This window comes from Apodemus sylvaticus, chromosome 9 (genome assembly GCF_947179515.1).
Source record: "Apodemus sylvaticus chromosome 9, mApoSyl1.1, whole genome shotgun sequence".
Taxonomy (NCBI): Eukaryota; Metazoa; Chordata; class Mammalia; order Rodentia; family Muridae; genus Apodemus; species Apodemus sylvaticus.
The window spans coordinates 89,880,030-89,898,417 of NC_067480.1; the positions used below are offsets into that span (position 1 = coordinate 89,880,030).

The 18,388-nt window shown below is 40.9% G+C and overlaps 1 protein-coding gene across 1 annotated transcript in view; it reads right to left on the minus strand.

Annotated features, from left to right (window-relative positions):
* Nucleotides 1-18,388, minus strand: part of Pkhd1 (PKHD1 ciliary IPT domain containing fibrocystin/polyductin) — a 463,409-nt gene that overhangs the window by 308,453 nt on the left and 136,568 nt on the right. The window contains exon 35 of the mRNA XM_052192751.1: nt 10,672-10,828. Coding sequence (XP_052048711.1) covers nt 10,672-10,828 — 157 coding nt within the window. The remainder of the gene's footprint in view (nt 1-10,671; nt 10,829-18,388) is intronic.

The following is an 18,388-nucleotide window of genomic DNA, read 5'->3' on the forward strand; positions in this document are numbered from 1 at the left end:
AAAGTATCTTCTCATGATGAAAGTTACATTAACCTGTCACCGGGAAAAGGCTGGAAGTCCAAAGACATCCAAGGCAAAGGAAGTGGCAGGTGATTTTCCAACACGACTTGTTAATACTTTCTGGTGCAGACTTAATCAAGCTTCTTCTTGGGACCTTATAGAATACCTGCTTGCAAATGTAGGAGTACAACTGCCTTCTCCTTCACTGCCCTCATCCATAGGACTACACATATTACAGTCCACTTCTCGTTCTGTCAGAGGGAAGAGACCTGCCATTAGTCAGGCCAAACGGATTTACTCAAACCCACTGAAAAATCTGGGACTGCCTCAATTCCACCCAGGGTCCACCTTGCTGACCAAACTCTGGTGAGTCAACTTATCACCCGACCCGCAGCAAGGGTAGCCATATATTGACCAAGAAAGGGAGTAATGATGTCTTCTTTCATGGGTAATTTATAGATAAAAAATTTTGAGTTTACCAACTTTGAACGTATTTGGCCAGCTTCCGAAGATCTAACATTGACCAAGACATGTTCCTATTCCAGAAAGGAACACTAGTACAGAGTATTTCAATATGAGCAAAACCCCATGCTCATCAGAACCATTTCCTTTCAACCCAAGCTGGTGTCTATAACTTCTGCAGGCATTGAGCCATCTGCCAAATGACTGAGAAACCTGATAACTAGAAAGATGAGTGGTGTATCGGGGAAGTCCTGTTTGCAGCATTTCCAGGCCACTCTCTTGTAACATAGACCTGATGCACCAAAGGAATCTGAGGTTAGATCAGTGTGAATAAGGAGCAAGGACAAATACAGTTCCCTGGAGAAAAGCTCAGTCTAGACTGTAAACTTAATTGAGCCAAGAATATGAAAGCCGACTTCAGAGTGAGCGTGTGAGTCCATTACCTAGGCAATCAGATACTGAGGACTCTGGCCTGAGCAATCGACTCGTCCCCTGATGAACTCAACATTACTGGGAACCGATGAAACATAAAATGTAGGTCCTTGTAGAAGGCCTTAGGTCTCTAGGCAAATATATTGGAGGCTATATCATGCCCTGGCCTCTTCCCCTTCCTCGGCCTCATGTTTCACTGGAGAGATGCTCTGCCGCTATACCATTCTTAGCACAATAGGCAAACACTTCAAACTGTGAGACAAAACTAGTCCTCTATTTATTTTTTTATTTTCTATATTCTTTTTTTACATTCCAAACGATTTCCCTTTTCCCGGTTTCCCCCTCCCCATAACTCCCATAAGCCTTCTTCCCTTTGCCCATTCCCCAATCACCCCCTCCCATTTCTCTGTCCTGGTACTCGCCTACAATGCTGGATCAAGACATTCCAAGACCAGGGACCTCTCCTTCCTTCTTCTTGGGAATGGGGTACAGAGCTAAACAAAGAATTTTCACCTGAAGAATTTCAAATGGCTGAGAAGCACCTTAAGAAATGTTTAACATCATTAGTCATTAGGGAAATGCAAATCAAAACAACCCTAAGATTTCATCTTACACCAGTCAGAATGGCTAAGATTAAAAATTCAGGAGACAGCAGGTGTTGGAGAGGGTGTGGAGAAAGAGGAACACTCCTCCACTGCTGGTGGGGTTGCAAATTGGTACAACCACTCTGGAAATCAGTCTGGTGGTTCCTCAGAAAACTGGGCATGACACTTCTGGAGGATCCTGTGATACCACTCCTGAGCATATACCCAAAGGATTCCCCGGCATGCAATAAGGACACATGCTCCACTATGTTCATAGTAGCCTTATTTATGATAGCCAGAAGCTGGATAGTCCTCTATTTATATTGCTCTTTCAGGCACTATGAGGAGCTTACTGACTCATCTGGGGCAGTAAGGCATGCTCTAATTCATCACGTGACAGTGTGCTCTAAGATTCCCCAAAGATGAGGAAATTTGACAATGGGCTGGACAGTGGATCAAGAAATGGCACAACACTCATCATGTGGATGCTGGCACATGGTCTGTACAAAAGAAGCCAGTCAAAAGCCCAGCATGGCAGAGGGAGGGGCACCCACATCCCTGCTCCAGCTGAGCAGCTATTGAACACCAATGGCTGCTAGGAGAAACAAAGTCATTTTTTTTTCTTTTTTTAACCAGGCATGCTCCTAGCTCCAGACCATATAGGTGCCACTAACTGGACTCAGCATTATGTTTAGAGAGGGAAAAGAAGTACGGGAAGAAGAGATGGAGTAGAAGTTGGATCGGGAAGGAATTGTAGGGAGTAATGGTTACTGAATACAATGAAAATGCTCTATGTGCATGTATGAAATTCCTCAAATAACTCATACATAGTAGATTATTTAAAGAAATGAAGCTTCATCTCAATAAGTCAGCAGTAATCATTTTAATAATACACAAAGTTGTGAATATAATAGCTCTGAAAGATCCTTAAAGCTGTGAACTGAAAACAACTTTAGAGGGAATGAGATCCCCATGCCCAGTTGCATCAGAGAAGCCATAGGACTGGTGGAGTCTGAGTAACAAGGAGAAAGGAGGCAGCCAGATGACAATTCTACCGTCTCCACCTCCTCTTCTTTCTTCTCTTGCAAAGCAGAGAAAAACACTTCAGTGTACATCCTGAAGATGACAGGGGCAAAAGGGATCCAAGGTCTTTATTATCTAACTAATTCTTTCAGTAATCCAGTTTGCTTTATATATAGATGCAGCTGCTATCTGTAAATGACATTTTAGCTTGGGTCCGATTCTCAGCCATCTCCGCTGTTATCTAAGTCCAAAAGAAACAACTCAAGTTAATTGAGTTCTTATTCTGGACCAGGCCCTGTCAAAAACTAATGGCTTTAAAAATATTTCCTCATTTAGCCCCAAACATCCCTCATGACCTGGAGAGTGTGTAGGAACACCACCTCACAATGGTCACAAGTGCTTGCTGTTATTATTTCTGTGACATCTGAAGTCACTATAATTTGGTACTTCCCCAGAAGGGAGAATCCTGAGGCTTATGAAGGTTCTTAGTTTAACCAAGGTCACCGAGATGGTGGATGGTGAGGCCTGGATCTAACTCAGTTCCTTCTGGCTTGAAAGCCTGCCAAGCATTTAACTGTCCTGGTATACACCAGTAGACCAAGAAATAGAAAATCGCATTAAGAACACGAAGTGTATTACTAAGCAGCAATGGAAATTGGAAGCAAGCCTCTGGTCAAAGCATTTTAAAGAAAATGGCATTGTGAGAAATAAGAAACTACAAAATGTCATCATTTATATTGTATGGATTTAGAGTAAAAAAATAGGATATTTTCATTACATAATTACATGTGTACATATGCATACATACACACATTTATATACACATATACTCATTGGATAACCAAACAAATTAATGTATCCACCAACTCAAATTTATCATAGTTTTGTGTGTGTGTGTGTGTGTGTATGTATATATGTATGAGGGAAAGATACAGAAATATCTAAAATATAAAGGCTATACATCATAAGATAGTCTAATTTCCCTTAATTAACTCTGAGTTAATTATTATCTCTCAACCACTTAACACTGAGATAGTTGACCACCAGATGAGAAAGAGATTCATTACCTCACTCAGAAAATATAAATATTTCCTCAACTGCAGAAACTCTTTGCCTGGAATGCATTGTGCTCTGAAAGAGAATAACTTTTCTTCTTTGTTTTTATTGCTCCTCATAATTACTTGGAATAAAAATGATAAGTTTTAATTCAGAAACGCCTATAGCTATTGAGCATCTTCACATAAAAGAACAAAAAGTATAATTAATGAAAGAAAGGCAATACGCCTACTTCCACCCCAACTCATTAGTAATAACTGGCTAATTCTCTTTTGTGTTTAACAGTATCCCTAATAACAAAAAAAGATGGGGGTTGGGCATGTGCTCAGTCAATGGTGGACTTGCCGGGCACATGTAGAGCTCAGAGTTCCATCCCCAGCACTTCACTGGGATGCAAGCCTATAAGTCCAACAATAGGAACTAGAGGCAGAAGGATCACAAGTTCAAAGCCCTCTTCTGCAGTGGGATTTAGAACCCAGTTTTGCCTATGGACCCTGCCTCAAAATACAAAAATGGAAGAGGGAGAATTGGAGAGGAATAAAGTAATAAATGCAAATTTTGTGTCTTTTTCTAATTAGAGTAAAATAATACTGAAGAGGGACAGCAAAATAGATGGGCAGGTAAAAGTTTTGGCACTCCAAAACAAAATAAAACAAAAGTAGATAGATCAGAATTTATTTACCATGATCATAAAAATGTGACTTATTTCAATAAAATTTAAGAATAATTGAAAGGAGGGGTATGGGGAGATAGCTCAGTTCTCAGCACCCACAAAGAAAGCGAGCATTATAGGGTAGCTCCGTCATCCCACCATTGAGAAGGCAGAGACCACAGAATCCAGGCAGGCACTGGCCAGCCAGCCTAGCCCGATCAGTGAGATCCAGACTTGGTTAGAGTCTCCCAAAAATGATGCAGAGAGCAACTGAGGCACAAAGGTGGCAGGAGCACTCTGCCCCACCCCCACCCCACACAAGTGTGTACACATGTGTACACTACGATAGTTCAGATTTGGTTGCCTAAAGTCTTTTGAAGAAACTGTTCCAGCCTTGACATTTTTCCTAATTTATCTCAACCTCTCGGTGGAATGACAAAATTAAAAGAAAATTTTTTCTCAGCTCTTTTCAGGTTCGATTCCCGCTTGTGAACAATAAAGGCCGTAAGAGAAGCCCAGAGACTGAGTTGCTCCTGGTGAGTGTGACAACGCCTTGATCTCTTATTGAGTAGCTCTTTATTGTCCTTCAAGTGCTTCCATACATACTATGGATTAAAACTGAGTTATATAGAATATAAATTATGTATTGAGGGCTGGAATTCTTTACCAGAAAAGACATTCCTCTACATATTTTGAAAGCAGAAAGATAACTTAGTAAAGGATGTTATGCTGTTGAGAACCCATAATTATATGTGTGTACACATATGTGAGTATGTCTGTATATACTATGTGTGTATATGTGAACATATAGTTTACATGTGTGTATAAATATACATGTGTGTATGTGTGAATATCCATAGGTATGACTGAAACAATTGAGGAGACTGAAAATAAATTAATTGGGAAAGATTGCAGTCAAGAAATCAGGAAGTATTTTAATATATGAGATAGACTTCACCCAGAACTTGAACTGTATACTATTTGTTCTTCCATTCATCCATGTCACCTAGGAGCTTTTGGGCCCCCATCGTTTGTCCCATACTGTTCTAAATCTTGACTAGTAAACAACAAATGAATAATGGGTTTCTTTAGTTTTATTATTCTACGAGGGGGCACTTTGTACCAACAATAAATGTAAAACATGACATGTGATTGAAAAAATATATGAAGAACAAAAACCAGAACTATATAGAAAATAATCAAAGGAAGAGTTGCAATTTCAGAAAAGATGCCCTTCGAACTTCTTCTAATACATTAATAGTTTCTCAGAGAACACAAAAACACAATGAGTTAGCTGCATGCATCCAGGGGACAAAGGGCAATTAGGGTGAAGGTCTAGGACAGGTGTATTCACAGTGTGCCTATTTAGATTGATTATAGATGACAAAATCAAAGAAGAAATCTGAGGTTAAAAAAATGTAAGGGCATTGGGTTTTACTCTTGGAAAGACATGACGTCATTAGAGGATTTTGAAGAATGAAGCAACAATAAGAAATGACACGTTTCGAATGTATGAGTTAACACTGATGGAGTTAGCCTTAGCATATAGCACAAAAGGTGAATTGCGATGATTTCAACACAAGAAATCATTCCATACTTTTTTAGAGTACGGAGAATTGCGATGATTTCAATGCAAGAAATCATTCCATACTTTTTTAGAGTACGGAGGGGCTTATGAGCCCCCACCACAAGCTCAGGAGATATAGAGAGCTGCTAGCTGCTGGGAGGGGGGACTGTCAGCTTTCTTCAGGCTTATAGCCCCGCGTAGGTCAACCACACTCCAGTGGGTGGTCACATACCCATGTCCATAGGAGTTGTCTACGGAGATTCAGACACTTATTAAAACAGGACGTTGGGAGGATCTCTGGCTTGGGTAGTAGATCTGGAAGGAGTTAGAGCAAAGAACTGGGGAGGAGTATGATCACAATAGCATTTGTATAAAAAAATTATCAAAGAATAAGTAAGTGTTATAATTTTTAAAAGTGGCCTGGCACAGCTGTCATCTGAGAGACTTCACCCAGCCATTGATGAAAACAGATGTAGAAACCCACAACCAAACATTAGGCAGAGCTCGGGGAATCCTGCAGATAAGGAGGAGGAAGAATTAAAGGAGCCAGAGAGGTCAAGGACACCACAAGAAAACATAGAGAATCAACTAAACTGGGCCTATAGGGGCCCACAGAGACTCAACTGCCAACCAGAGAGCACACAAGAAACAGATCTAGGCCTCTGCACAGATGGGACAGTTGTGCAACTTGGTGTTCGTGTGGGACTCCTAAACCAGGAGCAGGGGCCGTCTGACTACACTGCCTGCCTCTGGATGATTTTCCCCTAACTGGGCTGCCTTGTATAGATGATGCGCCTAGTCTTACTGAAACTTGATTTCCCAAGGCTAGTTGATATCCTTGATCGTGAACGGCCTCCCCTTTTCTGATCAGAAAGGGAGGAGACATGGATGAGGGGGGATGAGAGGAAAGAGGATGGAGGGGAAACCATGATTGGTATATAAAGTAAATAAATTAATTAATAACAACAACAACAATAATAGTAAATGGCCAGCACAATAATATTACAGCAACTCTGGAGTATTCTAGGTTAAGTTCCTTCCATGTTCTTTCTTTCATCTTTACTAAATCACCTAATAAGCTAACAAAGTGGCTGATTCAGCTGTCTAATTTACATAACAGGAAATGATGAAAGACATTAAGTATAAGAAGGGTTCCTACTGCATCCGCTCTACCTTAAGAAACATCCCATAGATCCCATATACCTTTCCTCTTGGATCTTCCTGGCCAGATGTCAGCACAAGCCTAATCACAGCTCCTAATGGAGCCGGGACACTGCAGCATTTTAGCTGTCTTGCTATGACAAGTGGAATTGAGATTCGGCTAATATATAACAGAACAGACTAGGAGCACTAGGAAGAACTTAGAGGCAATTTGTAGCAACTCAGGCCAAGAATTACAGCAATCAGAACTACAATAGCACCGATGTAAGAGCAGATGTGTGAGGCTTGAAGCAGCAGGAATGGCTGGGTTATAATATGTGAAACAAAGAATTATGTCTGTCATTTGGCTGGCCAGTAGAACCCTGAAATCTAAATAAGTGAGGTGGGGAAGTTTTTCTCACTCTGATTTTCCATGTGACTAAAACACAAGTCTGAAATAAATAGCCTGCTCCCTTTCATGCGTGTATGAGAACAGGTGGGTGTGTTCATGTGCACATAGGTCAGCCTTGGCTATGGTTCTCAGAAGTACTGTATACCTTCCCTGAGATAGGATGGCTCATGCCCTGGAGTTCACAGAGGAGGTTAAACTGGCTGACCAGAGAGCTCCAGGGATCTACCTGTGTGTGTGTGTGTCCCTGGCACTGGGGTCACAAATGCAAGTCACCACACCTGGCACTTTCCTGCAAGTTCTGAAAACAGAACTTGGATTCCCATGTCTGCTCAGCAAGCATTTTTTACTAACTCAAGCTATTTATCCCACTCAAAAAATGGCATGCTCTGAATCCTCTCCACAATTCAACTCTAATCACACCCCCAGCCTGACCTAATTACCCATTCTGCACTATACATCGCTGCCCCTATCTAACAACTGCCTTAGAACTAGAAACTTTAGCCTGTCATATTTATTCCCCGAGTCATTTTCCCTCTGGTAATATTGCTTGTTACTGACATTAAGTATTAATAATTTTCTTCACTTTTTTCTTGTATCACAGAGAATTCTCAGGCCACTTAATAAGCATTCACAAATTATCTGCTGAACAAAATTTGATCTGTGTCTTTTCATTGTTCTCATTATTTCTAGATGCACAGCTCGTGTCTCTATGATAAAAATCTGTTTCCCCGGAGGTAACTCTCCTCCTGCCAAGAACTCATGTACACCGTGTATGAGAAAGCAAATATCCGCTCCTTCCTCTTCTATCCCATTTAGCCTTTCTCTTCCCCAGAATGAGAGTCTGTTCTTCCATTGACTCTATACAACACTGAAATGTTGTCCAGCTTATGACGAGCATGGGACATCATGAGAGGGGGTAAAGCATGTGGGTTATGTGCATCTGTGAATCTGTAGAAAGAAACTGCACACTTGGTGCACATGATCCTTCCTTTCTCCTGTCCTTTGATGCCCATCTGAGGTCTCCTCTTTCAAATCTTGTTCTTTCAACACTGTTTCTTGATTCAACATTATGAGGAAATAAGCATATATCCAGAGACTAGACTTAGAAATCAAGGACTTTGAGTCAGAAAGCTTCTTCCAAACAGTGGTATCAACATAATTCAAGGCCCTTGGGTAGCTGCAGGGTAGATCATCCTCTGCCAGAATTTGGGTTCTGAGGGAACCAGAGGGAAAATGGCTGTGGAATGGTCCCAGTTCAAAGCAAGCTTTGAGATATGATCCTAAGACTCTAGTTTTACTTTGTCATTGCTAGTCTTCAGAATATTCAAAGCGGCTGATAGGCTTATAGTCCCTATAACCACTCATATGTACATATATACATCCATTTCATAGCCACTAAGCCACATATATACATACATTACATATTCTCATAGTCCCTAAGCCACATACACACATGCTCCCCATAGCCACTAAAACACATACATACATACATATCTACATACTACTCCCCATAGCCACAAAGACACATACATACACACTCCCCATTGTCACTAAAACACATACATACATACTCCCCATAGTCCCTAAGACATATACATACATACATACTCCCCATAGCCACTAAGATATGTACATACATACATATATGAATACATACTACTCCCCATAGCCATGAAAACACACACACATATGTATGTATATATGTATATATATATATATGTATCTACTACTCCCCATAGCCATTAAGTCACATAAATACACACATAATAGTGCCATAGCTACTAATCTATATACATGCATACTCCCCATAACCATTTAGACACATACATACACACATACATAAAGCCATAGCCACTAAGACATATATATATATACTCCCCATAGTGACACATGCATACATACATATATACATATATACATACATACATACATACATACATACTACTCCCCATAGCCACTAAGACTCATACACAGACAAACAGACATACATACATACATGCATGCATACTACTCCCCATAGCCACAAAGACACATATACACATGCATATATTCATTCATACATATCTAATAATTCTAATAGCCACTAAGCTTCACACATACCTACAAATTCCCCATAGTCACTAAGCCACACACGCATATCCCCATAGACTCTGAACTGCATACATGCATGCATACATACTACATACATACATACATACATACATACATACATACATACATACATACAAAAAGCACAAAGACAAGTCAAAAGTCCAATGTGGCAGACAATTTCCCTCTTAAAGGATACTAGTTAACTGACTAGTTAGAAAGAACTTTTCTCTCCTGGGACCAAAAGAAAACTAAAAGCAGTTTCCAGAATATAGAATATCACAATAACTGATCAGGAAAAAAAAGCACTTGATTCAGTCTGTTGGAAACAAATATCAAAAGTGCTTTAGATAATCTTTTCCCAAATGTTTGGTTGTGTGTGTATACTTTTACTCTAACTAGAGCATATGCACACACTGGTGTATATATATACTCTAACTCTAGAGTATGCACATACACTGGAGTGTAGACACTCTTGCTCTAACTAGAGTATGTACACACACTGGTGATCAAGGTATGTATAGTAAAACCTGGTGTTTTAGCCTCAAGTGTCACAGGCATCCAAAATTAAGTATTTCTCCAATATGATTTTCACTTGACAATGAGAAAGGGCCCTTCAGTCACCATTTCTTACTGTCACCCCCTGAAGTAGGCAGTGTGTTCCATTATCATCGAACAGACCCGGAAATAAATATACAAAGAGTGAAATGACTGACTTAGCCACATGGTAGATGAGTCAAAGTTTGAATTCTCAGGCTTCCCCAAGTTCCTACACCCTGGAGCTATGTGTAAGGAAGCCTATTTATACGACTTTCCATGGGACCAAGAAGTCAAAACCACAACAGGGGGAAAGCAGGAAGACATTGCTTTCTTGGCAGGGGATTTCAAAGGCAGCAGCATTAACCAATTTCAAGGCGTTTGCTGTACTGTGGGGGCTGCCCTGGATAAGCGTGACTACAAAGGGTTTGGGCAAGGCAGCAGCTGCTCCTGGAAAACACTGCTAACTTGTTTTTGAAAAAGAATTAAAATAATTAAGCTCTGAGTTTTAAAAAAGCCGAAAAGAATGCCCTTTTACTTTGAACCTCTCTATTTTTTCCCTTTGGTTAAAAAAAAAAAAAATAGTCCCAATTTGGTTTTGAAACAAATTATCAATCAAATGTTGAAACTTCTCAGGGCCCTCCCTCCCCTCTTCCCATGCCTTGTGGGTGACAGGATCTCAGAGGGTGCTGTTACTTGCTGTTCAAATGCCACAGACCTTTAATGTGCAGGGAGTTCAGGAAACTGGTGTTCACATCAAGCAGTAGCAGGTGACTGGTCTCCACTGTGACACTGTCGCCATCTTGTGGCACTCTCTGAGGAAACCAACTGTGAGGCCTGGACCATCTTCGGCAGAGCTGGAAGGAAAAATTGCCCTGGAAAACAGAAAGGATCTGGCTTGTGACTTAAACTAGATAGCAGGGATGACAATGGGAAATGTTTAACACTTCAGTAAAGGTCAGTCATCCAGTTTTCCTTGGACAACTAATCCAAAAAGAAGAAAACCATGAAACAGGGTAGGCTACATCGCTCTGCTCAGCTCCTAGAATTCTTCCTTTTGTTTGTTCCTCAGCGCAGGCTCGCTTGAACCTAACAGGTGGAGTTGACTCCTTGTCCTATTTTAGTTTTACACACAAGTGTTGAATCTTGCACAAACAAGAACAGATCACAAATAGCCCGGGCTAGAGAGAGTTAAAATATTCGCCTTGGGTGGCGTCCTGCCTTATGTAATCAGTATCACTTTTTCACTGACTCTGACACCAAGTGTCCCTATTTTATAGGGACATTCCTCTTCCTGGGATGTCAGATCTGCCCTCCAACATGGCTCCTGTTTGATAGCCCTGCTCCTCTCCTCTCTGCTCAGTGCTTTGGGCTGAACAAAGCGGACGTCTGCACATTGAGCGGCAGACTGAATTTAGACAAGTGAATGCGAATGGCCCCATAGTTAGAGTGCAGGTCGGAGGGCAGGGCTGAGGAGAACCATCCTCTCATCGGTTCCTCTCCAGTTCTCCTCTCAGAACAGAGGGAGAGGGGCACATGGGCCAATGACAGAATTCAGCACATCCAGTAATCCAAGAGGCTTAGCATGTGCCTTCCTTCTGTAGTTCTAGAGCTACTAGGATGATAAATATCTAAAACGCAGAACAGAACAAAACAAGGTGATTCTTCAAGGTAAAGCATTGGCAGGTGCATGCCTCTGTACAGTTACTGTCATACCAGACTCCAACCAAATGGAAACCCTGGGCTCTGTACATGTATGCGCCTAAGACATCCTCTCATGATGGGTTACAGGCAATCATTAAGAAGGGAATACATGTTCGTCATGCTAATAATTCTACCCATGTATAATTGCGCACTGGAGTATTTCTGAAAGATGTTATAGAAAACAGTATTCTAGAACAGGTAGTAAATTCTCTAAAAGAAAATGCTGACCCCCTAGGTTTCCATGATGCAGACCTAACCTAATCACCATGGTACTTTGAAATTGGATAGCATTTTGTTTTCTATATCTATGAAGGAGAAATAAAAGTCTCAGGTTTTTCACAATTCAAGAAATGTAGATATATAAGGTATATCAATAAAAATGGAGGAGTTATATAGGGAGGGTGCATGAGTATTGCTGGAAGCCACAAGAGCTGCATCACCATGGTGATGGTCCACAGTCTGGAAGGAGAGCTCAGTTGGCCACTCCAATTGATCTTACCATAGAGCTAGTTCTAGTGAAGTAAAACCAAAGTAGAAGCAACTTCTTATTAAAAAAATATGCAGTATAAGTTTATGGTACTTGGGTCTGAACTTAGAGCCTTCTGTATGCTGGGTAAGTCCTCCATCAATGAGCTGTATCTGCAGCCCTGTCTTGATGTTTTACTGTGAACCATGGTCTTACCCAGTTACCTAGGCTAGCTTGGAACTTATGGAAGGAACTCTGATCCTGTCTCCTAAATGAGGCTGGGCATCCAAGCCTGCGCCACCCAGCCTGTATTCCTTCCTTTCACTCATGCTAATTTAGAAGAAGGAAAGGAAGTCAAGGAGGAGAATGGAGAGGTGAATGCAATGGTGAAGAGCTATAAAGACTGACACGACTATATCATAGCTACAGAACGGGGTAAACCAGGTTACCACACTCATAAGAGTCCTCACTAGAAGAACTGGAAAGGCTTGGGTTTCTGGGCCAGACACAGAACAATCATGGTCAACTCCCTTTCACTTTGCAGATAATGTTCTGGTGTTTCCCGGCTCTGCACTTAATAAAATGCAGACACCCCCAACCCCTCGGTGTCACCACAGAGCAGGAGAATCAGCAGTTCAAGAGGCAGAGCAGAGGCACTTACCACTGTGGAGATCACAAATGACAGTCTAGCTTCAGAGTCTGAGGGCTAATCAAGGCAAGGACTAGAGGGAGAGACATAAATCTCAAAGAGAAGAACCAAGGAATTTCCTCCTAAACAACACTCCAGCTCTGGATCTGGGACCTGACAGAAGCAAGTTTGGCAGGGTGGTGTGGAGTAGACTTAAAGGCATATGAAGACTTCAGCGGCACAATCTTATATATTGAACAGTCTGTTGAGCAGGCCCATACCCCAGCCTCAGAACTACAAAAGGCGTGAAGGCTCGTGACACTCAGTAAAAAATATCTGGATCAACCAGACATTAATTAGGTACTTAAGGGCATCAAAGGAAAACAATTCCATGGTGTCTTTCATCGATTTGAGAACATTTTTAAATTGCTACAATTAGCTCTGATATCTGTTATCCCGTTTGGAGTGAGCCTGGTTGGCCCCGCAGCCTTTCTGAAACTGTTCCCAGTCAGTCCCAGGCCAGGGGATAAGAAGATCAAGTGCTGCTATCTCCATTGTGAGGCTGAACAAATAGAGAATCAAATAGAGGCGCTCAATCACGTGTAGCAAATTCCCACCTGAGGTCTTTTACTCCTGTATCCTCTCCTGGGAAGCTCTTCCTAAAATATTGCATGGCTCACACATTATCACATCCATATCTTTGCTCAAGTATGTTCTTCTTCCCTACAACTATATGTTTGTTTCAAAGCTTAACTTTAGTCAATCCCTCTCCTTATCATTCTGACAGGACATCATAGAACTCCTTCAACATTTGTCATTTCCTGAGCTTATGCTTCTTCATTCTACTAAAAAAAAAGAAGGAACAGCTTCAATAGAAATCATTAACTGAACATACACTGCGCATACTGTACCCTCTATACTACAAACATACAAAATACACAAACACACACATACTACACACATACACACACACACATTCTTCTAATACAATATATGAACAAATGGGTGACCAAACCTAAACTATCAAAAAATGCTTCATTTCTCAACCTATAGGTTTTGTCAAAAAAAAAAAGCTGCATTCTCTCAACTCTACTGAGTTTGATCTGTACCCTTTCACATTCCCATTCATGTTGTCTAGTTCTATACCAAGAAAGAGGGAGAGGGAGAAGAGGAATGATGAGACAGAGACAGATAGAGAGACAAAGAGGTAGAGACAGAGAAAAAGAGACAGACAGACAGACAGACAGACAGACAGACAGACAGACAGACACAGAGAGATTTGGATCCACCATTCTCCTTGTAATATTCTGCTCCAACTTTACTTCTTTCCCGTTACATTTTCCTATTCAGTGTGGTGTATAAATGGGCATCGGTATTAATTATTCAAAGTCTCGGGTGACTTGGAGCGCAAATTTCCCCTTAGTATAGTAAAGGCAGAGTGAATTATATATATTCGTATTGACAATTCATGCTTTTATATAAAACAAGGACAAAGGTCAAAACAATGTGGATGTAGCCTTAATTCTTCAATAGGCACTTGGAGAAGAACAATATATGCCCATGATTATAAAATTTCAATGTGATCAATGTAGGCAAGCCTCCTGCCCTAAGAGTACAGAGGGAGGCGCTCTCAGCCAACCATTGAACTGAGCACAGGGTCCCCAATGGAGGAGCTAGAAAAGGACCCAATGAGTTGAAGGGGTTTGCAGCCCCATATAATATGAAGCAACCAGTACGCTCAGAGCTACCAGGGACTAAACCACCAACCAAAAAGTACACGTGGAGGGACCCATGGCTCCAGCTGCATATATAGCCAAGGATGGTCTTGTTGGACATCAAAGGGAGAAGAGGCCATTAGTCCTTTGAAGGCTTGATGCCCCAGTGCAGGGAAATTCCAGGTCAGGGAAGCAGGAGTGGGTAGGTTGGTGAGCAGGGTTGAGCATGGAGGATGAATTAGGGAGTTTTCGGAGGGGAAACCAGGAAAGGAGATAACATTCAAAAATGTAAATAAAGAAAATATCTAATAAAAATAAAAAAGAATTATAGTTTTCCATTTCAGAGGTGACAGTGTTGTTCAGATCATTCCCCATACAAGACTCTCAGGGTAATGTCCCACGGACAAATGGAGATGGCTCACCTATCAATGTATTCACCTTCTACCCCACCACTTCTTAGGACAATTTAAAAAAAAACAATGCTGAAAGCATTAACACAGGGATCTTTGTCAATACAGATGAAACTCTTCTGTTGGTTAGAGTAGGACATCCCTGGTTCAGAAGATGCTCACTAGCACATACACAGCTCATAGGTCAATGGAGACTTCACTTCCACCTAACACAAGCTCTTTCCTCAATGGCTTCCCAGATGCTCAGCCTTCAACTATAATTTTCTTCTTGGAGATAGATGAATCAGTCACTTCTACTCTGCAGATGAGGTAAATCATTTCCTTACCAGCATACAGGAGAGAGACTTAAACAGAACAAGAAATGCCAACCCCATATATCCAGCCCCCAAATAAACAACAACAAAAAAATTCCAAATGAATAAGTAAAATAAGAGTAAAAAAAAAAAAAAACTACAAGTTTCCTGCCTCAGCCAGGGAGTGTATGCAATTTTCACTCTTCTCAGTTCGCATCAGCACTTCTCTGAACTTCGGGGAATGTGCAATGCCTGCAAATCTTCCCTGTCACCTTAAATGGACTCACTCCGCGAGAGCTATCTTGAAAGAAGTCATTGATCAGCAAGATGGAACATCAGGCAGAGGAAGGACCGATTTGAGAGCATGAACTGAGCTAGTGCTGCAGAAGAGGTGGGGCACCGGGTCTCTGTGGTCACAGCTGACCCACAAAGGCAAGGAGGAAAGTTCTTGACACCTCACCATAAGGCCTTCCTACACAGCATGCAAGTCTTGCAAATGGAAAAGACAAGTCTCTGTGGCTTTCTCTAACCTTCAAAGTCCCTTAGTCTCTCCAAAGCCCCTATTACTATACAGTACACTGTGCTTGTATTCGTACTCATGCCCAGCCCGATCAGACTCTGAAGAGGTTCGTGAGAGCTTTTTAGTTTTTTTTTTATATCTACACTACCTACAATGCCTGGCATACCATCAAACAGGATTAAAAGAAATGAATGGCCAATTATCTTTTAGGTTTGTAATCACTATACTGCAATTTAAATTTTTTTAATAATCACAAAGATACAAAGCTTAAGTTCTGTCTAGGGTTTCTTTACAAAGAAGTATTTTTAATTGTTGTGAAGCTACATTTATTTGCCTTTTCACCTGATATATCATTCACCATTCTACACAGAAATCATTCTTTGCTGCTAGAATAAACGCTACTCAACAGAATCTTTATTAGTGGGTTGTATATCTACACATTTCCTAATTAAGTTAGCGTTTGTATTATACAATATTTTCCAATATTTTGTTCTTGCTTTTTCTACCTAAATTCTTATCTTCATGCCACTTATTAGATAATATAGTTCTCTTACCATTTGACTATACCAATAGTAGGATTATATTATTAAGTGATATTAAAACTCTTGGCAAATTAAAACTCCAAACATTTGTGTGAGTTTATGGGAAGATAATTCTTTAAAAATTGTGAATGCTTCCTGTTCTTCAAGTGCTTATATGATCAAGGAGAAAGAAATAAATATCAAGGTAACTACAGTATGACTGATTGAGTACTTAAAACTACAGACAAATGTGTGAGGGGCTCAAAAGAGCTGGAAGAGGCAGCCTTATAGGAGAAATTTAGTAAATTAATTGCGTCTTCTTTTTTAAACCTTGACCAGCCAATGAATTGGAGCAGTCTAATATTCTGTCAAGTGACCATGAAACAGAAAGGAAGGAAGGAAGGAAGGAAGGAAGGAAGGAAGGAAGGAAGGAAGGAAGGAAGGAAGGAAGGAAGGAAGGAAGGAAGGAAGGAAGGAAAGAGAAGGAGGGAGGGATGGAGAGGAAGGGAGGGAGGAGTAAAAGAAGGAAAGAAAAGGAAAGGGGGAGGAGAGGAGAGGAGAGGAGAGGAGAGGAGAGGAGAGGAGAGGAGAGGAGAGGAAAGGAAAGGAAAGGAAAGGAAAGGAAAGGAAAGGAAAGGAAAGGAAAGGAAAGGAAAGGAAAGGAAAGGAAAGGAAAGGAAAGGAAAGGAGAGGAAAGGACAAAGGAAGTCACCTGAGCATTACCAATGGCATCCTGACCTGTAATCTATTAACTCTTTGGAGACTGCAAAGCAAATTCAATTTGTTTAACGTACTTTATTCTTCCTGGAGTCCTTCTGGTCCTTGATCTCTTTCTTTACTTACTATTTATCAATCCTCCTGGATAAAAGAATGGCAGAAGAAAGCCCTTCCACACACAGAGTACTTCAGCCACTCAAAGAAATATCAGCAGAATCTCATGCCAAAGACTCCTGCCTCTGTCCAATCTAGTCTGTCTCTTTCATGGCTAAAAAGGATTAATTTATTTTGCCTTCTCTTTTGGTTGTTCAAACTGAGTACTGCCTTCCTGACTTCTCAAAAATGAGTACTACCAGGGCACTGCTTCACATATATGAGTCACTGACATGTCTGGGACTATCCCAGTCTACAGGAAAAATCAATTCACAGAACCTCATCTTCTCCTCCATCTTCTTATCTATTGTAAAGATGCCTCTTCTGAATTCTACTTCTGAAGACCATTTCACTTGTTGATAACCGAATGCCTCTAATGCCCCGGGCATGGCACTATACATTTTATTCTTAGGGTCGTTAATCTTCCCAACAACAAAATTCAAGAAGGTATTATCTTCAATCATTAAAAAAAAAATAGCAATAATAGAGCTAAGATTTACTGAACTCACTCAGCAGGTGTTACCTTGCTTAATAATCATAGGCTCCCTTTAGACTCCTTGTCTACCACTCCAGAGTGATAGATCCCTACATCCAACAAATATTTATTGAGCACACACTACACCTCAGGCACTGGTCTGAGCACAAAGAATGCCAAACCCCTGATGGTGTGGAGCTTACTTTCTAGTAGGATCAGAGATAAACATATAAAATAAATAGTTTGCCCTGAAAGAAACAGAAAAAAAGAACTGGGTAAAGTGGATCAGAAATGTCAGGGTGGTGGCAGGAACTATTGACATTGAGTGACTGGCTACATAGTTCTGATAAGAGACTGAAGTAGAAACACTGACTATGAGCCACAGGCTAATGGAATGGGGGGGGGGGTGATCCTGAAGAATGGGCTTACCTAAAGTGCAGCAAGGACAACAAGGATGTCAGGACCTCAAGGGCGAAGAGGGAATGTGTTCAGCACTTGCTGCTACTGAGCAGTTCCTGCTGATGCAGCAAGAAACACTGAGGACAGACCTAGGGAGCATCAGAATCTTGTATGCCATAAAAGAATTATACGAAATGATTCAGTAGTACATAACAGTGTACAAACTACAGTCTAAAGTCCAAACATGGCCTATTCTGTTTGATATTGGTTTACAGCATTAGCAATTCACTTGTGTGTAATTTGTGGATCTTCCCAGGTCACAATAGGGACAATATAACAAAATCTAAAATATTTGTCATGTACATCTTTTAGGGTTGGTGGGTTATTAGTATAGTGTAATTCATACTAATGAGATGGCACTTATAAGGAACTCA